General features: G+C 36.4%; 1 protein-coding gene across 1 annotated transcript; it reads left to right on the forward strand.

The window, feature by feature from the left end:
- The first annotated feature begins 1,787 nt into the window (after positions 1 to 1,787).
- LOC145684437 (uncharacterized) lies at positions 1,788 to 23,917 on the forward strand. Its single transcript, XM_081756819.1, has 3 exons — positions 1,788 to 3,193; positions 11,157 to 11,210; positions 17,322 to 23,917. Exon 1 carries the CDS (start codon positions 1,925 to 1,927, stop codon positions 3,131 to 3,133), a length of 1,209 nt encoding a protein of 402 aa, XP_081612945.1. The 5' UTR covers positions 1,788 to 1,924; the 3' UTR covers positions 3,134 to 3,193; positions 11,157 to 11,210; positions 17,322 to 23,917.
- Positions 23,918 to 24,470: the final 553 nt, after the last annotated feature.

Genomic DNA, 24,470 nt, shown 5'->3' on the forward strand with positions numbered 1-24,470 from the left:
GGGGGGTAAAATTAATCGAAAAGATTTTTTTTATGGAAGAACATCTACGGATAGACAATTGGGGGGGTGCGTCATAGACATAAGGGGGGTGGGCACCACTGAAGTAACTATGAGTCGTCGGAAGCTGTACAGTCTAGGGATGGCCACAAACTTCCGGTTCCGGCGGAACCGGTTTTCAGAACCGATGTCGGACCTGGATCCGAAATCCCGGTTCCAGAACCGCATCTTAGGAACCGGTTCCAAACATCGATTCGAAAACCCGGTTCCAGAACCGGATCTTAGGAACCGGTTCCAGATCTGGATCCGAAAACCCCAAAGACCCGTAAAGGAGGAACAAAGTTCACCTTCAAAAAAAATGCAAAGAGGACCATTTGCTTGTGCCTTCCCCGCCCAGACCCGCTTGTGCCCCCAGAAAAAAAAATTTTGGTCTAACAGTGGGTGTTTAGCCAAATGAGTTGGCCAGTTTGCCTGTTCAGCCAATGAGTTTGCCAGTTACCCAGTTTATTTAGCCAAATGAGACAAGCGGTCGCCGCCTGGGCGCCTGCCTGTCGCTTCCACTATTTCATCTAGCACACTGTTCACAGCCTGCCAGCAGCTCGGGTTTAGCGTAGGGATGGTCACAAAGCTTCGGTTCCAGCGGAACCGGTTTCGCGAGGAACCTGTTCTTGGAGATCCGGTTTTCAGAACCGTTCCAGACCTGGATCCTAAGAACCGGTTTCAGACCTGGATCCTAAGAACCGGTTTCAGACCTGGATCCGAAAAACCGGTTCCGGAAGCGGATCCGTTCAGATCCGAAAACCGGTTCCACCATGAACCGGTTCTGGCCATCCCTAATAGTCAGAAACAAAGCAGATTGCTAGAAGCTCTGAATTAAATAATAATAATAATAATAATAATAATAATAATAATAATAATAAAAGGAAAACCAGTGTACGGTAGTTGCTTCGCCTCCCCAAAAATGTCTTGCCTTCCCTCTTGCCCCTTAGTATTATGAGCCTAAGGCCGCCACTTACCGGTATCCGTTGCATTAAACTGAAACATACTCAAAAAGTTTTGGAAGACGACTTATAGTGATTGACAGCTGCACCTTTATTATTATTATTACATATATCCGTGAAATTAGCTTGTAACTTCCAACATTTGCACATATATGGTCAAGAAATAATGCCTAATAATGAAATATGGTATTTGACACCATACATGTTGAAATTTTATGAGAAGTGATAAAAATAAATGAATATACATTGGAAATTAGAAATTACATAAAACTAAGTTCGATGATCGACCTGTCAGCATGAAAAGTTTACCGTGCGATTGTGATACAGAAGTAAGCGGCTTCCAATTGTTTTATTTCACGTTGCCGAAATACAGGATTATGTAGATATTACATATTTGTGTTAATTATATTTCAACTTCAGTTATTTAAATAAAAAGTAGTCTTCAATATGTATTTTCTTTTAATATATATAAATATATATTTTTTTTTAAAAAAAAAAGTAGCCTATCTTCTGTTATGTAATTATCCTATTTGCCTAGTATTACAAGGTATAATCCTTTTCCTGATATTGTTTATTTGCAAATGCTTTTGTTTTATACTACTAACTTCAAAATATTATGCTGCACGCAAATGCAACCTTGAAACATAATCTTGATCAATAAATTTAAAGCAAAGTAGGAATCAATTATGATCTAGAGTCTGATCAGAAATGTGAAAATTTATATTTTCCTAATATAAGAATGCAATAATCCGACTATCACACATGCTAAACTGAATTCCGTTTTCTTATTTCTCACTTGAGGCACGTAGTACTTCCGGGCAACAATGGCCTCTGGAGGAAAGTTGGGAAGCGAAGCTGCAACTCTTTGTTTGGTGTAAACAAGAACGCGAATCAAGGAAGTGTCGTACAGTTGCGTGTAATAAATTATGAACGCTACAAGTCTCTATGTATCTACTTGCAGACTAGTTTTACAAGCAGATACAGAAGACCAATCTACATGGACAGATCTATATCGTCTTGTTCCTTATTTGCGGCAATCATTATCGTGTACTGTTTGTGGTAATTTGTTAATAGAACCGTATACTCCAACTGAAACTAACTGCCAGCATCATGTCTGCAAATCGTGTAAAGGAGGAAAGAAAAACTTGAAACCGTCATGTAGTTGGTGCAAGGACTATGACAAATATGTGGAAAACGTTCAATTAAGGATTCTGTTACAGTGTTACAAAAAGTTGTGTGAATATGTTACTAGTACAGCAATTTACCGTAAGCTGTCATCAGTGACAACTAACGGTGGTACATGCAGTCTGTTAGATTTAATTCATGAAGGTACCGGGTTTAAAGATGAATTTAAAAGTACAGCGGGTCTTTCGAAGTCAGCGTATAGCATTTTACCGTGTGTTTACACAACAACCAGTACGTCAACACAAACACAAATCGCAGCTGGGACGCCACCACCCAACCTGGACTCTCCTATTAAGACAGTATCCAATGGTTCCTCTCTCTATTCTGTTATGTACGCCAGTGGAAACAAAATAACTATCAAAAGAAAAGCTCCTGCAGATGGCTCAACCAGTGACTTTTTAGAAACTGAAGTAGGATTTAAGAAACCAAAAGTGAAACCTGCAAAACCCAAGACGAAGAAGAAAGGCTGTCGCTGTGGAAATGCAACAGCTACTCCCGGGAAGTTAACTTGTTGTGGTCAGCGATGCCCTTGTTACGTAGAAGCTAAGGCTTGTGTGGAATGCCGGTGCAGAGGCTGCCGCAATCCCCATCGGCCAGGTGGCAAAAAAGTCCGCCCCCATATCCCAGAGCTGCACAGTATCCAGCTTCATATTCCGACACCAGCACATGACACCCAAAACTCCACTCCTACCGTTATTCAGCCACAGACGTATCAATTCGAGCCAGCGCCACAACTGACAGATATGACGCAGACTTTGAACACAGCGATCCCTCTCCAGGTGCTGGGCGTTCACACTCAGCTGGTTCGAACCTCCTCCCTGTATAGTCCTTCAAGTACTCTAAATTTACAGACGGTGTCGAGTGTAGTACCTGCTGCGCTGTTAGTTGGTGATGAAAAGTCTCCTTCGAATTCTAACTCTGATAATAGTGACGTTGATATTGATGTGTGATAAAAAGACTTTAGTAATTATAGTGTGATAGGTAGTGTTGTGGAATAAGTGAATGGGAAGGTATGTATAGCACATGGGTAAGAATCTTAAAAATCAAACAAGACAGGCAAGGTTCTAGAACACAGGTCCCCCTTCCCACTTAGCCGTAATAAAGACGGAAAATAACGTGCCCTGCGGGGCTCTAACCCGCCTTCACTCGCTGACGCTCGCTCGGCAATACTATGTGAATTAAATTTTTTTTAATTTGGTACAGAAAAGAACCAACTTAGCTATTAATCTATATGGGGAGACCTGTGTTCTAGAACCTTCCCAACAAAGACATCATGACGTCCATATCAAACACCTTGTATTATATTTCATGGGTTTAGGCGGTACATATCTTGTCTCCAGTTGAAGGTAGAATAATGCGTGCAGGTTTACTTTTGGCACACCACTCGAAATAATTTTTTCACTAATTTCCTTGTTATTGTCCCCTAAAACATTTGTACTGGGCGACATGAAAATATCTCTGTGCCATAGATAAAATTCAAGGGGACCAACAGAAGTAATTGTTGAAGAATTACGATTCTTTTACGATTTGCTTATAAATACGGCTTCCGAATGTGTGACATAAATCTACAGTACAAAAAAAAAAAAAAAAAACTGCTAGGTGGCCACTAAAATGCTCGAATGCTATCTAACCGAGTCAGGGCAGGGCTAAGCTGTTGGGCTCTCGGCTGCGTCCGAAGGGATCAGGCGTGTCAGCAATGGTGGGTGTGCGCGTTAGCGAGGGTAGTGAAAAGAAGTTACATTTGGCAATGATATGAGTTTTAATAGCACTGTACATGGTTTCATACTACTGACGCTCCACTTGTATACATAAAATACAGCTTCTGTACATTTCCGGTGGAAAATACCATCTAATAGAGTCATCTTTCATATGACTTACTTATTTTATTCATGATTTTACACTAGTAACCCTACACTTGTAAACATAAAATACAACTGTATTACGGGGGGCGCGATGGCTCAGTGGTAGAGCATTCACCTCCAGTGCCTGGGTTCCTGGTTCGATCCCAGCTCACGCCGTGTGGACTTTGTGGTGGACAAGCACCGTGCTCATGGGTTTTCCCGTTTTCTCCCAGTTTCTTCATTACACCATTTGATTCATTTCTCATAATCACCGTCTCCTTTAGCCTAACCGGCATAACCGTGGGACGAAAAACTGACAGGTTATTTTATTTTATTTATTTTTTACTTTGTATTTTTTTCTGTTACCTGCAGAAATTTGTTCCTTATAAACGTGACTTTTATTGCAAAGAATTGAATTTTACCTGTTAATCTTCCAAAATGTGATGCGCCAAAACTACACCAGCACCCTGGATTTATTCCTTTTCCACAAAATATCGGTGCAGATTAAGAATAAGTGTTCTAATAGAGAATCATTGTGTGTACGTCCAATAAAATCAACTCTTGAAGAAAAGCATCGTTTATAAGAGACTGTGCATTTCTCGATGCAGGTTTCTGTCAGGAGGGTATAATCATTATGATTATCACCAGGGTTTGCCCAAGTGGGCCCAGTCCGAAAAAACGCCGGGTGTTTTCGGGTTGGACCAACCTGGATTTTTGGGCTTTTTGTTAGTATATTATTGGTACAACTGAGGTGATCATATTGAAAGTGATTTTTATCAGATTTTAGACTTCCTATAAACGAATTAGATGGTTTCATGTAGAATCAACACCAGCAATAGGGTAAAAATTCTTGTCAAATTTAAGAAGCATAATGCTCTGAGTTCCGGAGACCACGTAACGCTTACTATTTCAACGTATTAGTGGAAGTTTCAATGTGCAGTAAAGAAAACTGCATTTTCGGGAAAGAACCGTCTTGAAACAAGTGCTCGGGAAATTCCAGTAATTGAACGCACAAAGCATCGGAAGTTAACTTCAACAATAAACTATTTATTTTCTAACTCATGAATTATATCTTTGTTTAAATTAATATATTAGGTTATAATAGCATGAGCGCATCCAGGGATAATCTAAATTAACAAAAAATTGGCTACTTACCAAAAAAAAAAAAAAAGTGCCTGTACCAAACACACTACTGGGTACAACTTTCGGTCCTTTACGTGTAGATTTTCATAGTACAAGCACGAGATACTCTAAATTTCCTATATAAATATTGGCGGCGATCCAACGTAAAATTTCAGAATGGCGACCATTTTTCAAAATATCGAGTATCCACACTACAGGGTGCAATTTTCGGATTTTTAGGTTGAAATTTTGAGAGTAGAAGCACGAGACATTCTAAATTTGCTATATAGATTTTCTCGGCGATCCAATGTAACATTTCAAAATGGTTGCCGTTTTTCTAAACATCAGTGAATGGAAAATTGTTACAATGGCAATCTTGAAATATAAATCATATTTTAACATTTTTACCCCAGACATTGAAATATTCCGAAGAAACTCATATGGGCCCAGGTGTTTTGGGTTTTTTAAAAATGCCCGGGTTTTTTCAAACCCTGATTATCACACCTGCAGTGTTTTGTGGGTAAAATTAGGCTCAAACTGAGTAAAGAATAAAATTAATAAAGTTAAGAGCTTTTAGTAGATTGCTTTCACGAGGGACCAAATAACAGGGTGTCTATCGGTCACGAAATTTAGCTTTTGGTTGTTTTTTTTTTTTTTTTTTTTTTTTTTTTTTTTTTTTTTTTTTTTTTTTTTTATCTGTACAAATATAAGTACAGCCTGAAAAAATGTTCTATAAAACTTAAAAATTCACCACAAGAAATATCTATGGTCGGCTTTAGACGCTACCAAATCGCCAGCAAAACACGCTTCTATCGCATGCTGAAAATTCGGCCTAATTCCCTCTTTAGAATGTTACGAAATTTTATGGTTTGGTAAAGTAAAGGTCCCGAAATTTCATTTTGGAATTTTATTAGATACTCTGTAGAAGCCTGAGCAAGGAATTGCAGATCCGTAGAATAGGGTTATTATACCGAAGTCTTTGGGACGGTCTCTATTTTTACATTCAATTTTGTTAGAGTAAAGTGGCTAGTTTGTTTGCATGTAGTGTCCCCATACTTGGTTTTGCACCTATCGCGGTTTGTTGCATGTGATCTCGGATAGTTTCACGCTAAAGCATCAGTTGTTTCATTTCTTGTTGCTAGTGTCATAACTATTCATTGAAACATAGTTTTTCAGTACTGGTTTGGACTGTATACCTGACGATACGTAAACCTTCCAAACAAAAGAAAGCAAAATATATTTATCATAGGCATCGCATAATGCTTTTGTTAATGAAATATTGGAATTTTTTCTCCCCAAAAATTCTTCGTTATTATCCACCTAAGGAATATAAATAGCATACTCTTCCATTCTAATATAACAAATTTCTCTTGTAAAATTTCTACATACTGGAACACCTGTTCTTAATCAATACCAAATTACCCAGTACAATTTTCATACCACAAACTCTGAGAGCGTCAGTGGTGTTTTACTGGAGGACTGTGTCTTTAAATTAAATTATTATATTAATTATTGTGTCTTTTTGCACAATATTTCAACAAAAGATGACTTTTTTACATCAGCTGCAAGGTAAATTCGACTACGTAGAATTTGTTATCGACAATAATCGTCGGATTTGTTCCACAGATGTGAGCCACAAGTACTTAAATTTAAAGAAAAAAAATACAAGGGAAATAGAGTAATGGCATCTTCCCTTGTTATTCAACGTGGAGCGTTTAAATTCAACTTATCCTTTCGCAACAAACTCGATACCCTTATGCCCACCGACGCTGACGCACCCGCTCCCTATGGATGCACCCATGCGCTACCGCGCGGGCCCACCTGCTACGGCCTTGCACTTCCTCGATTAGCTGTAATTCGTGCTTTCTACTGGCAACCTAACAGAGATTCGTTTGCACTGTAGTTTCTACGGGACACGTTGGTACGCTATATTTATACGTATAACGGTTAAGCAGGGAGGACATCCAGCACATACAGTGACTGATAAGTAAATCATCCTGACACATATCTGCGCCCAAATTGTCTGTTAATGCTTATTAAAATTGTACTTACTTATGATGACCTTGTGTTTATTTAACTGTTTACGTTTCAGCAAATGGTTGTTGTTGACGATCGATAGCACCAGTGATTGCCTTTCCCTGTGTCTGTAATATACTCTCTTCTAGTAACCTTTTAACTAAACTGTTGTTTCATCTTTAAAAAGTTTTCTTTATCTTAACAGGTAACTCGGAAAGCTACTAATTCACAGTTAGTGAAAACTTTCTTTGAAATTTTCAGCGTTTTTAAGTGAGTACAGTTTTAGTAAGTATTTAATGTACATGCTATTGAATTACGGTAACTAGCTGTAGCATTATCACTTATTGATTTAATTCAATAGCGATATATACGGTTTTATTCGTGAATCTACATTTCTTGTACAGTGGGATTTGTTGTGTAATCCACCGGGAAGTGCGGAACTTTTTTTTTTCGAGATGTGTAATAACTTGAGGTAGTGGTATTTGAAAAAAAAAATACAGCTTTATGTTAGGTTGGTAACACTGTTACCCTGGCGCTATCTCAGAGTAAATTAAATAATGTTCCCGTGCCGATATTTGCATGGTATAAACTTTTTTAATATATTAGATTAAAAGTTACAAAGGCGTATCAAGATAAATGGTTTACCTTATCTATAAATTATGTGTATATATAGGGTGTAACACATGTAACAAAAGTAGATTTCTCACATGAAAATAAGAAAGAACTTCATATGGATCTGTGGTCGGAAGTGCATAGTTTCGCAGTTATAGAATGCTGAAAACGTGAAAAAATGAACTTTAAAGGTCCATAGTTCCACTGCTGTAGAATCGATCGTAGTCGGGTCAAGACATCACTGAGGAACTAGTATGTGAACTATCCAAATATCCATCTTTGAGAACCTCCAGTACTTGCATAATCATTTTTAGAGAGGCTGTTTGGGAGTACTTGATCAGTCTCCGCCTACCTCTCTAAAAATTGGTGTGCAAGTACTGGAGCATTCTTAAGCATGGACGTTTGGATATTCATATACCAGTTCCTCAGTGATGTCTTGACCATACTACGATAGGTCCCATAGTAGTGGAGCTGTAAGCTTTTAAAGTTTACTAGTTTCAAGTTTTCAACACCCTATATCTCCGAAACTATCCACTTTTGAGCATAGGTCCATGTGAACTTTTTTCCTTATTTTGACGTAAGAAATCTGTTCCTAAAATATTCTGACACACTTATGGAACGCCCTGTATACCTTAATACGAGCAATTGCTTGCTTGTAAACTTTATCTTAAAAATTTTTGAAACTTTTATGAAACCCATCTGCGGAAACGGAAAGTCAATTTTACGAAAGTTAACTTGTTTCACGCGAATAAAGGTTTTTTGTTTTGTTTTGTTTGGTTTGGTTACACAAAATAGAAACTGGTCCCTGTTTTTACCTTCATGACTACTGTGGTTCGGATTCCACGTAATCAGTAGATCCACGTCTCATATAGCCTCGCTACTGAACGGGACGTTAAACTAAATCAACTCTAAAAGAGAAAATTCTAAAGGGTAAGTTATCCCTGCTAGGGATGTTTTTTTTAATCAGGGGTGAAGTTTTGTCAGTGGGGAAATTTCTGACATCTGTCCCGTCAGTTCACACACACTGGTTTTTAAAGTACATAGCTACTCATTTATTTTCTGAGTCTAATATTTGATGTGCTATTCACTATGCTCATTCCTAAGCAGATCGTGGCAGCTTACGCACAACCATTGTCCTTGTGAGGATTTTAAGACTTTCAAAAAAAGAGGATTTTACTGCAAAAAATTTAGAAAGAAGCGAATAAAACATACTTACCGAGGAGTGAGATCTTTATATTCATTTAAGCAATTTGTCTTATATAGTTCAAGACTAATATATTTGTCTTATATATTAGTAAATATCATTTTCGTGTTCCATCATTCTTTACCGTGCTAGATAAAATTGAAGAAGTGAACAGGTGTTGCACATGAGGTGCTCAGATCTGCCGAGGAAGATCTCATAAAACACCGAAACGGTACAGGTGATATTAGTTTTTACTAAAGTGAGTGGCGGACGCTCTCAACCTTTACATATACCTTTTAAAAATGAAATTTCGCTGGCAGAATATGTCTTTCTAACACATATGAGAACGATATTGCAAATAATTAACAGAAATATAATTCTGTTATGACAGAATTAAATTCTGTTCTGAATAATTAACAGAAACAGTTCATTCGACTTGAGTAACTAGCTTTTTATTATTATTATTATTATTATTAATTAATTAATTAATTAAATATGGATTTTCAGTTGCATTTCATAATAATCTAGTCAGTACTTAAACATTGACAGAGATACGTTCTCCGAAAATTTCTTTTCCACTGAAAATAGCTAGTAGTAGTAACAAAAATATTTTGAAAACTACGCAAAATTGTTGTATATTGACACATCAAACAAGATTGGGACGACTAAATGGATAAGTTCATGAACGAATCTTAACGTTTTCGGATGTTTGTATGGTTTTTAATGTAAATGTATCAATGTATTTTGCAGTGACATATAAACAAACACAACAATATTAGACCTCACTACTCTGTATACGGAAAGAACTCACTGATAGGTGTAAAGAGTTTCAACAAACGTCTGTGCCTAAACTGACGAAAGACCGAAAATACTGTCTTAAAATTAATTTAAGTAAGCAATTTATAATTTCCATTTCAGAATAATAAATTGGCAAATCATATGCAATAACCATTGTTTCGCTCTCAGCGAACCCTTTTTTTTTTAAGCATAAACTTATTGCCCTAAAGAAAACTAAGAATGGATCAAGCATGGTGTATTGGTTCCGGCATTTTCGGCGTTACATTAAATGTTTACAGTAATAAATAAAAACACTTAAGCTGAGCAGGTACTCAATACGTTTTCTTACCTTAGTTTTGACAATCCTGACAGCAAAAGTTTGACGTTCAATAGAATGTCTTAACACTTAGACACATACGCCCTGTTTACATCAAATCTACACGCAGTACGGGAATTTCCTCAATCTGAGAATAACTGTTCAAAACTTTCTACTTTAATAGTATTTTATTCACTTATTTTTGCTCCAGATATAGTGATATATTTCTTTTTAAGGACATAAAAAAGTTTCTTAATTTATATTGTAGGTACGCCGAAAAGCTTATTGCCTGATGTGGTTGAAATTGTAACAACTGCATGGAGTTTTTCCAACGAAACTAGACGCAGTGACGGAGATTGTCCTTAATTTCGAAGCTCCCTATGCTCATAAGCTCGAGTACCATTTTTCAAACTTTTCTAAAACACAGGGCCGCGGTGAGTCAGTGATGAAGCCTCACCTCTGGCGCATGAAAGTCCTTGGTTCGATCCCAGCTCGCGCCTCGTGAACTTTGTGGTGGACAAACACCGTGTGCCTGGGTTTTCTCGGGGTTCTTCCCACTTTATTCATTCCATCATTTCATTCATTTTTCATCATCACCGTCTCCTTTAGCCTGGCCGGCATAATCGTGGGATGTAAAAAAAAAATTCATTTCATTTTTTCGAAAACACGTCTTTGTTCTTCCTTACACTCCATTTTGATCACAATTATATGTATAAAAAGTATAGTACGATTATAAAAAATAGGAACAAATGAACACGCGGTGACGGCTTTTCCCCGCAAACATAATATTTCCACAACAACAGCTCATCAGAAACAGACAGCGTGATGTATGTTCACAAACAAGTGAAAGAGGAAGCTGGGGGGGGGGGGCGCCACAGCTCCCAGTGTAAAGCTAGTCTTAGACAGTTTTTTTGAAAAGCTAGGAATCCCCGTTAACATGTATACTTAAGTGTTAAAACCATAGATGATAATTTGTAGGAGAAAAGTTAGTGCCTTTCACGTTTATTAACAAGATTGCTCTTCAAATAGTTCATATTACAATGTATTGTGATTTTTTTTTCTTTTTGTAATTAATGTTCATTTACGAAATGCTCTTATTATTTCAGGGGACATGAAACACCAATGACTTTTAATCTAGACAGTGGAGTTATACTTAAAAGGTGAGAGATACTTTGTTTAATTAACAGTAGAAACATTTCTGACCTGATATCAGAATTTGAAAATCGAGTTTGAAGATACAATGAGAATACATCTTAATAATTCTATTACTAACCGTCCTACAAATATCCTAATTTGCGAAATATTCTGCTCATTTCGAAGCGGGAGGGAAAGTATGACTAAAACTAAAAAGTAAAAGCCCAAGCTGTAATATTATTATTCATTGAAATGAAGACCTAATATTTGTATAGGATGCACACATACTAGATACATTTCATTATTAAAATAGATCTCACTGAAGTAATAATAAACACTTCTGACCAGAGTAAATACAGTGTAACGGTTTCGACAACTTAACGTTGTCTTCATTAGACACTAACTGAAAGAAATATCTTAGAGCATAGATATTTATACTAAAAGTGAAAGTACTCGAATTCCTTGTGTGCTTGGGTAGCCACCTGAGTCGTACTTCCCCGGGCGTCATCTGTCTGCCACCTGCCCTGACTTAATTACCCTCCCACCTGTGTTTTATCTTTTCCAGACATCTGTAACACACCTGTTGTTTATACTTGACCAATTGGCTGATTAAAATCCCTGTTCATTTAGATGGAAAGAAAAGAATATGTTTATGTACTTGCTTCGGAATTTTAACCATTTGCTTCCTAGTCATATAACACAGTTATTTCGCAAACGTTATATTACGGATGAAGTAGTAAATTGAGAGCAAATAGTATTTTATTGCAGTTTTGATGATCGAGCTTTCTATGATTTTGTTACTATTTATTTATTTATTTAGTCAGTGATCAGAAATGAACAAATCGTTTTACCATTGTAATTCGTCTTCAGGTGGAATACAAAATTAGAAAAATTATATATATATCGTTGGGAAGAAACAGGCATATTAAGTATTTAGTGATAACAGTAATAATTAAAACTAACCTGAGTATGTTCCTTTTATGTATTTTTTGCCGATATTTCAAGTACTTCCCGCGGGTACTCTTCGCCGGGGTTTAAGCATAAGACCTTTTTTTCTGTGAAGTATTATTATTATTATTATTATTATTATTATTATTATTATTATTATTATTATTATTATTATTATTATTACAATTGTGGTGTAAAAGCTGTCATATTCATATTAGTTCTAATTGGTATTATTATGTGTTCCATACGCTCAATAACTAATTACGAGGATGATTCAGAAATTAATGTATCCAAGCCCACTACTGGGCCAATAGTACTGCAAACATTCTGAACTATTTATCATTAATGCACTGATGTTTAAGCTACAGAATATCACTTGTTTCATTTTCCTCTCTCTTCTCGTTCCAGAGTAATGGAGCAATCCATGACATCGAGTGGTGACGTCCAGTTGAAACAGGGGGTGTCATTGAATTCAGATGTCTAATTTGACACCCTAAAGCACCTGCAGGCCAGATTAAGGGCCAACACTACAGTTGTGATGCAGAGGTGGAAGCACCAGTCGAGCAATGGTGTCGCCAACAGCCACCACAATTCTTCGCCGACGACATGAAAAACATTGTTTCGCGTTGGCCCAAGTGTGTTGCCCGTAATGGGGACTATGTTGAAAAATGAAGCTACCATTCCTAGCTGACATTGCAAGCTTTGCACTGATACCTGTATCGGTGTTATCTGTCAAACACAAATAAAGGTATCACTTTGGAGGCATTACTTTCTGAATCGCCCTCGTATTTAATGTCACCATGTAAATGACTGAAAATATTGAAATAACACAAAAAAATATAAGTGTTTGACAGTTATGAAACTACAGTTGAGTTCCAAACTATGCGAATGCAGTATTGAAACAGAAAAGATAACTTCCGGCTGCATTAGTGGGATGATTTCAGATGAAATCGGTTAAATAGAAAATTTCTACCACTTCCGATCTTAGTACAGACATTCAGAAGATTGAATCTTTTCTTAAGATGCTGAATCGAATCGATTCCAACAATCCTCTTATCATTATCTTTTACAGTTTTTGTTCTATGAGTTCTGAAACTTAAAAATGGTCGATGCTTCTTCGTTGTGTGTATGATTGGCATGTGCGTCTTCTGCACGGGATACTTGTTCGATTCCCGGCGGGAGCTCATGTGGTTGGGATTTCACGTGTCACAAGCCTGGTTTCAATAGAAGGTTAACGATTCTTCTGATGTTGAATTGATTGTAATAGAACCGCTTCTCGATCTCTCTTAATCAATTTTGCTCTGATACCTCTCAACAGATGGACGGACAAGCAAAGCCGTTCTGCAAGATTTCCGACACGTACGCATAGCGTAGTTTGGAAGTCTAAAATTCGCTGGAATGTCATAGTGTCGGACCTCTTTCGGGTGGATGCATTGATATTTGAGTCAATAGTAGTTTTTCTGTGTTGTTTCAGCAATGTTGTACAATATCTGCATCTGGCTCCTGACTACGTCTAAGGACAGTAAAAGTTCCGTAAAGGTTTCTGTTGCATCAGTTGTAAATAAATAATTACCATTACTGAAGTCCAAACTCTTGTCTAGAATCCTGAGACCTCTTTTCTTTTATCGCTATTGTTGCCTCTGCTGCGTAACTTAGGAAATGGAGAAGGGTGTCATTTGGCTTTAAACTAATCAGTCATTAATTTAAAAAGTTAAGTTGTTTTGGTTCTATCCGTGTTTTGTTTATTTTATTTTAACTTACGTGTCAAACGCACTAACTGCGCTTATCATCAGAGTTCAGATAATTTGAGCAGTGTTCTACAATAATTGTGGTATAATTTAAATTGCTACATTTTATACGAGGGTGTATTGGAAAGTTCGTGGCCTGACCTACAAAATTAGAAAATATATGAATAAGTTATGTTCTGTTTTTCCAGGCAGTGCCTCTCGGCAGAGATATATTTACGTCACCTCTCCGGTATGATTCCTCGAGTTCTGCAAAATATCGCAGTATAGCACTTTTCACCTCTGCATTCGAAGAAAATCGCTGACCCTCGAAAAACTTTTTCAGGTTTCTAAACAAGTGAAAGTCCGAGGGGAACACATCAGGCGAATAGGGCGCGTGCGGCAACAGTTCGAACCCACAGTAATGAATTTCTGCCATGGATGCAAAGGGCGCGTGAACGCGCGCATTGTCCTGGTGAAACTACATCTTTCTTCGCAACATTCAGGCCTTTAAATTCTGATTTCCTCATGCAAACGTCGCAGAAGGGTGTAGTGGTATTCAGAATTGATATATTTCCCTTTTCCAAGAAATCAATCAGGATAATGCCCCTAGTATCATAAAAAAAATTATGCCATAACCTTGTTTGCCGACGAAACTTGTTTGGTTTTCTTGAGACAGGAGATCCAGGTCGTTCCCTTTGCTTCGATTGTTGTTTTTATTCCGGTTTATGATGGTGTACCCATGTCTCGTCTATAGTCACAAATCTGTCAGTAAAGTCCTCCGGGTCACTTTCAAACAGTTTGAGTCACGGGAAAGGGTGAGTCAATTGTGTTCGTGTTCAATTGAAAGCAACTTGGGTAGGCATCTCATGGACACCTTAGAAAAGCCTAATTCGTTTAGGATAATGTTTTGTGTTCGCTCATACCCACAGTTTCAGGTATCTCTCGGATTTTGATTCTGTTGTCATTCAAAATCAGGTCACAAATTTTATGGACATTATCTGTAATGGTCGATGTTTAAGGCCTGCCACTACGGGGGGGGGGGGGGTGTCTCTTCAGTGCTGTTTCTGCGACACTTAAACTCAGCTACCCACTTTTTCACCATGGAATATGAGGGCGCGGTGTCTCCTAATGTCTCTTCTGTGTCCATGTGAAATTCCTGAGGTGTTAAGCCCTTTTTATGCGGGTGCGTAATGACAGCTCGATGCTAGATTTTCTCCCATGTCACAAATTTCCGTCATTTTCGCTGACTTAGCACCTTATAAACTCCTCACCTGAAACAATAAAGAAATGAAATTTTACACACTGACTATCAACGAACATAGCTACGCAGCTAATGTACACAAACATAAAATAATTGCTTCCTCCCTAGTTAGGCCACGAACTCTCCAATCCACCCTCGTATTTCAGTATAAAACAACTAGATATTGTTATAATTTATAGTATCAGTCAAATTTATATATAACCATTTTCGTAATTATTATTTTTGTTCTCTTTTTATTATTATTATTGTATTGAAATATTCCAAGTATATCTCAATTTAAAACCTTTCTCTCTGTTCAATGTGTTATCACGTAATTATATTCGTGAGTGGATCTGCACCGCATTTTCAAACAAAATTTTATGTTAACAAAGAAATGTAAGCAAAAGGCCGCTACTCACTATGCAATAATAACAAAATATTATAAGTAGCGCTTTCGGAAGCCTCTTATTCCATCTTCAGCTTACTAACAATTCGAAGAATTAAAACATGGGGAAGAAATATAGATACGTAAAAAAATGAATAAAAGGGATTTAAAATATGTGAACCACAAGTCTTCTGTCAAAAATAAACACATGGTCACTTACTTGTCACCGTTCCCTCTTCATTGCTTTTCCCTACTTTCCAGGCGACAGAAATACGTAGTAAAAAGACTGCTCCAAATCACATTTATGTCTCCTTTATCTAAATTGAGTGTAGGTTTCTCTTTATGAATGTAATAGACTTCTTTAATTTTTCGTGATTATTTTTGCTTTTTCTATCAAATATGAACTAGCTAGCAATGCTATGGTTATTGTCTTTAAGAATAGGCATGACTATTGACGATTAGGACAAGAATAGAACCTAGACTTTAATAGTATGGAGAGTGTCGCCAATCAACTTAGGAATTCCGAAAACTATGGATTCGATACTAATGTCGATCGCTTTTGATTTTTTTTTTTTTTTTTTTTTCATATTACCATTCCCCCTCCCCCTGGGGTACTAATGGGGGCTGAACTTGAACTTTAACGCTATCCGGAGTGTATTATAATCTCAGCTACTTCAAGAACTATGGATTCGACACTAATGTCGATTATTTTTACATATCTCTCCCTCTCCTTGCCCAAAGTGCTAGAGGAGACTTACCCCAACTGGAAGCTGACCTTGAACTAAAGCTGATGAAGAAAACACGAGTTTTCATGTATGTGCCCCGAGCAAAATAGCCAAAATTGATAACTTCTGGGCAATTACAGTTAAAAACATTATGCAAATTACGGAACGAGCTTTTTTAGATTTTTTTTTTCTTTAATTCCAGGTATGTACAGTAATTATATGTAAAAATGATGTATACTGGTGATCCTACTTTTTGACCACAATTCCTGCTTTTCTTACTATTTTTATCATTAAAAGTTGCTTGAATATCTGTAATAGGAGGCGCGTTCGGAAAGTAACCTCCGATTGGTCACTGTGCGTGAAGTAGTGCGGGCAGCGCTAGTCTTTGCACAAATATGCACAGTAGATCAGTCTGCATCCAGCCGTGTTAGAGTGAAGGTTGTCTGATCACTAGTTCCACTTTTGTAGCGTCTCAAAACGTGTGTTGCAATAGAAAATCCTGTCAAGTGCGAGGTGTGAGCTGTTATACGTTTTCTTACGGCAAAACAATACTCGGCAGCAGCTATTGATCGGGAACTTTGTACCGTGTATGGATCACGTGTGATCAGTGAATGAGTTGTTCGTGAATGGATTCGTTCATTTAAAAGTGAACGAACAAACATTCATGACCAAATGAGGAGTGCCAGGCCATTAGTGGTCAATGATGAATGCGTCCAGAAAATTGATGTCGAAAAGTTCGTGAAAATTGACTTTGACAATTTTGGAGTTTTCCGATGAATTTCCACAAATTTCCAGCACTGTGTTTGGCATGACACAGTGACACAAGAGTCTAGGCTATGGAATTTCTAAGCCAATGCATAAATATGATAAGTGGCTTCAATGTTTATGGAAACTATGTTGAAAAATCGAGCAACGAAGTAGTTTTCAGATGTATCTAATAAATTCTTTTTATTTACTTTGGTGTTTCCTTTTTAACCAATCGGAGGTTACCTTCCGAACGCCTCTCGTATATTGTGTGTGCCAAATACGATGCCCTCCTTGTTAGTTTTCAGTTTTGTGTTTAATGAAGATGATGATGTATCTAATGCAGACTTTTTTTCTCTTTGTTTCAGGCATAGCTTTCCGTGTTTGCATTGCGTAGCTTTATAATCTCGGAGAAAAGGACAATGACAAAGCAAGCGTGTGTGTGTGGGTGTGCGTGTGTATGGTGTTTTGCGAGTGGGAGAAGATGAGCGTCTGAAGCCAGAAAGGAACAGAATTTTATTTCTTCCTGTGTTAATAGTGGATGGTGTGGATCAAGAGTGCACAGTTTGGATGTTGTACAACCTTCATTCGTGGGTATCTTGTTCTGCTCGTATATTGTAAATTCACAGTTGTTACCATCAGTAAAAATTTTTATTTTTTAATTCATATTTGGTGATAATGAATTATTTCTTCTATTTATATAAATGCATATATGTCTACATACATACACACAGAGTCCATGAGACGTATTCAAGGAACGTTGTAAATGAATTAATTGTTCGTACGATAGTAAAATTTAAAAGAATGAAATGTACCCATTAAATCATATTCCCAGTGTTTCCCCAAACGAATCACATATTTTTTTACTCTTATAGGTAGTTCTGAATGGTTTGTATTACTTAGAGTATACAGTTGAGATATGTTATGCATAGATACCTACTATCTTGAAACAAACGCATTTTAAATTAGAAATGTGATTATTAGCCCATATAATGTGGGCCAGAAAACACTTGCAGAAATGCGTTTGAAATTAATTATTTATGAACTATGAAATTATTATGGGTTCTATCATATCTTTAAGATATGTTATCTAAATCAAATGTACTAACCATCCTCCATCATTTTCAGTAGACAATTTATATTTTTTAAGCACAGAAAAATATATTACCCTATACTATTAGATGATAATTTGTCAAATTTAGTAGTAATACGATCTTTTAAATCCTCTAGATCCGTAGTATTTTCAGAAAGAAACAAATCATTATTCTCAAGGCGGAAAACACTGCACAAATAACTGAATCACGTATGTACTGATTAAAGCTGTAGGGTACATGTTCAGAAGAAACGTTAACTTACCTTGTATCACGATTTGTGCTGCGTCACTGGACCATTTCCTTTATATTTCCAGTTGTGGTTTTTAGCTTCCCTATAAAATACAATTTTACACAAGAGTATTACAATAACTTGTTCTTTTCAAGAAACTAAAATAAAGTTTAGGGAATACTGTGTATAAAATCGTATTTTATAGGAAAGCTAAAAACCACAATTGGAAGTATAAAGGAAAGGATCCAGTGACGCAGCATAAACCATTGCTGAAGATGATTTCAGCGTAGATTGAAAATTATAATTGAAGGAAGAAAATCGAGGTACAAGGTTAAGTTGGTTAAGTTACGTTACTTAAGTCAAGCACTTTTTGGTAAATGTTGTTATATAATCAGTAGGAACACACTTTCATCCTTGGGTAACTTCCTCTTCATTGTAAATTTATTAAGGTTTAAATCCTTTATAAAATCACTTCTTACAACCATGTCATAACATGTTTGCGTCAATTAGTTACTGCTGTTGTACTCAATTGATAACTTCTGGTGTCAAGAGTCTTGGAGCCCACCCTGTATTTTTAGGTACCTGGTTAATAAACCAAATATTACGTATATTTAGTGTGGTTATCTGTAATGCATTACGAATTTATTAAGCGATCATCAATAGTCAAATTTTAACTGCCTTCCATGGCAACGAGAAAAAGGATTAATGCAGATATAATAAGTGCGAGTTAATTACAGTGTGAGAGTCAACTGTATGTAGTAACCAGCAAAAATGTTTGCAAATAAACAGTTATATGTTTTGCTACTAACGTTGATCAGTTGTCTTAATACAGATATAGTGTGGAACATTAACAACCGCTAACCTTTTTATGTGCTCTGTGATTCCTATTCTAATGATTACTGAACTCGAAATCATTTCAGCGTACAATTCTGATTCTATCATTTGCCACACATTAAAAACAAAATAAGAATAGGTAAGTCACTTGTCCAGGGACTACAAGAGATTAGGAGTAGGAATTATAGATTTCTAGACTTTCGACAGCGATGGTCACGCCTGACGGATGACTACACTATCCGGGGAATTGGGAAAGAGCCGGCCTGGGACCATTATATAAGATACCATCACGGCATTTGCCTAGTGTAAATGAGGAAAATTTAGGAAAGCCTCGTTCAGGATGGTGGGCCTGATAAAAAGCATTTACATTTTTTCGACCAAATGTCCTCATTTCAGAAGGTACAAAATGAAGCATTTTCTCTCTGTGTGTGAAATTTGACAACTCAGATAAAGTGAAGACTTAGCAACATTCACCCTTCAAAATTATAAATAATTTGTATATATATATATATATATATATATATATATATATATAATACACGTACGTACGTAGTTGCGACTTACCTTGTTTTATTTGTATACAGGGTGTTACAAAAATCTGTCACTGTCACAATATTTTTAAAACAGATTCCTCACATCAAAATAAGAAAAAAAAAATTCTTGTGAACTTATGCTCAAAAGTGGGTAGTTTCGGAGTTATAGGGTGCCGAAAACGTGAAACAAGTAAACTTTAACATTTCACAGCTCCACCAATATGAGACCTATCGTAGTGGGGTCAAGACATCACTAAGAAACTGGTATGTGAACTATCCAGATGTTAGAGAAGAATCCTCCAGTTGTGACAAATTTTTGTAACACCTTGTATAACTGTCATTGTGAAATTTTGAGCCACTGTGTGTTTGCGTCATGACCAATAGTTTAAGCTCTGACTTTAATATTATTGTTTCCTTGAAAAGGAGTGGGGTGTGTAACGTTCCTTAATTAAGAGTCTGACAAATGATAGCAACAGAATTGTTTGCTGAAATGATCTGTAAATCACAGTAGGAACCACAGGACACATAAAAGAGTTAAGGGATTGTAAGTTGTTTAATTGTGCTATAGTTTTCGATACTGTACATACAGAAATATATTCTTCTTACGTCAAAGAAAAAAATTTAATGAAGATGATGGTCTCATTTCGAAGCTAACAATAACAGATGTAGAATGTATGTAAATTGAATATAAATGTCGATCCTACCCTACCTTCCTGAACCTCTTCTTTGTTTTCTCTCTTCAGAACATTTATAAGTTCTTGAGGCAGCCATTTAGACCAAGCCCTGTGCACATGTAACTCATCGATTTAAATAAAATTTTGCATACTTGTACAACATAGAGGAATAATCGACTTGTTTTCAATGTTGCGAGTTTAAGAGTAGAAATCACCCTTTGAACGTTAGGGGTGATCTCCAAGGGTAGACAGAAAACAATCATTTAATGTAGAAGAAAACATACTCCCGGGGGACAGCTGATTCAAAATCTGACATCAAAATTATAAAATTCAAAATGGCAGATCCAATTTGGTTATCACAATTACCAAAAGTCTTCTGGTTTGAAATGCTCTGCAGTTAGCCAAGAACAATTATAGTTGGCGGGGGTTACTTCGATAAGGTTGCAGACCGATTTGAAACCCCTTTCTGTACTCATTTTAAGGGGGTGCTTGATTAAAGTGAGTCTCTGTACCTCTCACTAGTCGGAGTGCTTGTTTAAAGTGAGTCCCCTTGCCTCTCACAACGTCAGAACTTCATTTATCCGCAATTTTTATGATTATGAATTTATTGAGAAAAGTTTTACAGTATTAGATCCGCCATTTTGAATTTTGACGTCAGATTCTGAATCAGCTATCTTAAAACCGCTCTGGCACTTTTTTTTCTACATTAAATGATTGTTTCTGTCTTGCGTGGAGACTACCCCTAACGTTCAAAGGGTGATTTCTACCCTTAAACGCACACCATTGCCGAAAAAAAAAAGTGTCGATTATTTTTCGATGTTCTACAAGTATGCAAAGTTTCATTCAAATAGGTGAGTTACACTTCCGTAAGTCCCCTTGTAAATTTGTTATGAACTAGAATTGTACTAAATAGAAATAATAGTTATAGTGTATGTTGCAGCGAAGCGAAATTTTTACCTGTATTTTAAAACTTGGGCCAAAGAAATTCGACTATTGATGATTGTCCAGTGAATTTAGAGTACACTAAAGAAGAACAGAATAAAGAGTTTGTTTTGTTTTACATATGTTAATTCGACTGGTTTCTGTGACAATATCTGTATTAGCTGACAACCTTTCTCAAAGTTGTAAACCTGAAGCTAAACATTTCCAACCAGAAGGCAAGATAACAGTTCTTATTATTTTATATGGAATGTATGTACAGTGTTTTTTGAGTACGTCGCGGGGCAACATTTTTATACACATATACACCCATTTCCTGCATCAATTCAATAAATTCTTAAATCTAGTGAAATAATGACTTCATTTTTATGACTCCAGTGATTATATACGAACGGCATGTAGCCGAATGTATGTTTTTAAAAGGAATCCAGTGAGAACTTAAGATTGGAATTCCACTTCACCTTGTGTTTTAATTTGTTATTTTCTCAATTGGTATCTAATAGTGAAAGTAGAAATAGTCTTTTACAGCAGCGAAGTGCTAGTCTGTTTCATTAGAATAGACCAGTGGTTCTCAACCTTTTTGGAACTTGACCCATATATCGTAATTGGCGATCAATGTGATAAAACTAAGGGGGAAAGCTTTTTTTATTTTTTCGATAATAGCAAATTTTTGGTTCTAGATCATAATCTGTTCAGATCATAATCACAATTTTCTTTTCTACAGAGCTTTCTTAACACCATGCTTGTTATTTTGCTTAAATATTAATATTCTTTGAAACTGCCCGAAGCCACATTTTCTTTGGTCTCCATTTTCTTTGGTCACTTTTTTACGTGCGACGATCAGTGTCGGTAAATGTTGAGGAAAAGTTGCGACTAATGTAACCGCGATTATTCCGGATTATCATTCCTACACCGAAGTTTCTAAAACAGCAAGAGTCTCGGGAGAACAGAGTCTGACGCGAAGATAAGGAAATATGGTCTTGAGTACCATAACACAAAAGACCGTGACAACCCGGTGGATTCTGGTAATGCCATAGGAACTAGTAACTAGTATGTGCCATATCGAAATATTCAAGTTTCAGGCTCCTGCGGTACTTCCGCAAAAAAATTTGTAGAGGTTAGTTGGTGAGTACTTCAAATTACATGCCCATAACGAAACTCCCTCTATAAAAATTGTTGCGTAAGTACTTTAAGATTCTGAAACTTGTATTTTTGGATAGGGCACATATTAGATCCTAAGTGAAGTCTTGACCTTACTACGTTAGGCCCCATAGTTTTGGAGCTATGGACCTTTAAAGTTCATTTTTTTCACGTTTTCAACAGCTTATACATCCGAAAGAAAGCATTTGTGCATCCAGATTGGTCTATACTTTTTGTCTTATCTCGGTCTCAGGAATCACCTCGTAAACGTTGTCGTTGTTTTCATACACCATGTATATAAGTTAGTTGAAATATATATGCCAGTTGGTATTATACACTAGTGCACTACTCACCGCATGCCAGAATTGCTCGTATCGGGTATTGTTTCTCGGTTAGAACAACATGGAAAACTCTGTAAACTCGATTTAGGAGAGTGTACCTCTGAGTGATATACAAAATCTGAACTGTATGTATGATGTTCATACATTCTTATTCGCACAGCGATAACTATGTTCGAAAAATAGTAAACTTACACCATTTTTACTTTTGTAACTTGTGGCGCCCAAGGGGTACATTTTCTGAATCGAAATCTGTATCGTCTAAATTTAAGATAGCAAAAGAACAGAACTTCACTGGCCCATTCACCTTTTTCATTAATGCTCGTATTTTCGCAACAGTACGCAGGAAATTTTAATACTTCGGTTTGAAATAAACAAAACTTAGACTCGTATTCGTTCAATTCTGCTTATCTTTTTTAGATAGTATACATGGTTGCTTACGATCAGATCCTATTGAATGCATACTAAATATTCAAATAGATAATTTAAAACAAGATAGAAAAATTCTTACCTGAAACATCCACGAAAGCTTGCTTTTTACATACGGTTTCGGAGCATAACTTCCCCTGTTCGTTAGTGTGACTAATAAGATCTCGCTGTTAAACGAATTTCATGTTGAAGAAAGTCATCATTGTGGTTAAATCCCCAAAAAGTTTTTAAACGAAAATTATCGTTCAACAGTAGTGTGTACGTCAGCAATGTCTCTTTATAGAATTGGAAGATTGAAACGAATCTTACAAAAAATGATTATAATAATTTCTCTCACATTTTTGATCCTCAAGATTAATTACAATGAAACATTTCTCAAACTAAACAAAACAACACATTGAGCAAGGCTATGTGATAATAGATAGATAGATAGATGACACACAATCACGTAACAGTTTCAACAGAATAAGTATGTCTTCATCAGACTTCTACTCTTTCTGACTACTTGAGAGTTGGTCACCTCGTACATACTTCCCGGAGATCAACTTTTAATTAGGCTCTGCCCCATCATTAAAAAGGAAACACTTGTGTTATTCACTCTCTCCCTTATGCAGCTGCGCACTTGTCCAATTAAAGATATACGTTTTTGCTGGATACTTGTCTCAGTAAATGACAGGCCTAAGGGATCCATGTGTTTGTTTTGAAGATAAACAATTTGCAATTTCCATATCGTATTTTGAGATCGGAAAGATGATGATCTCCAGTCAGTGTTGCCAACCTGAAGCAGCATAAAATTCCTTCAGAACATCAGAATTTTCCTTTTTCAGTCCAAATGTTCCAGAAGGCAATTTTTTAATATATATATATATATATATATATCAGTAATGTAAATGTTATCTTCATGCTTGCACAATAACTGTGCCCTATATAGCGGTCCTTTTAACAGTAAGTGAAAACCTAATATTACAGCACGCACATAATAAAATGACACCTAAAACACAAGGGATTAAGCACAACGAACACAATATTACGGAAAACCGAAAAACTGGGTCACGATCCATAGGTTGAGGAACACTGTAGTAGAATTGTTGGTAATTTGTTTGTGTAGTGTTAAAAATAACAGAAGTGTGTTGTTCGGTGAAGCAGATTTACAATAATATATGTATATATATATTACAACAAACAAATGTACTATTTTCATTATCAAATCAAGCTTGTAATGAAAATAATAAGTCTTTTAATTGTTGTTATTAAAAATTTGAAAAAAAAAAATCTTCATATTGAATATACATATATATATACGTATA

The sequence above is a fragment of the Thermobia domestica genome, chromosome 4 (assembly GCF_964235325.1).
Source record: "Thermobia domestica chromosome 4, izTheDome1.hap1.1, whole genome shotgun sequence".
Taxonomy (NCBI): Eukaryota; Metazoa; Arthropoda; class Insecta; order Zygentoma; family Lepismatidae; genus Thermobia; species Thermobia domestica.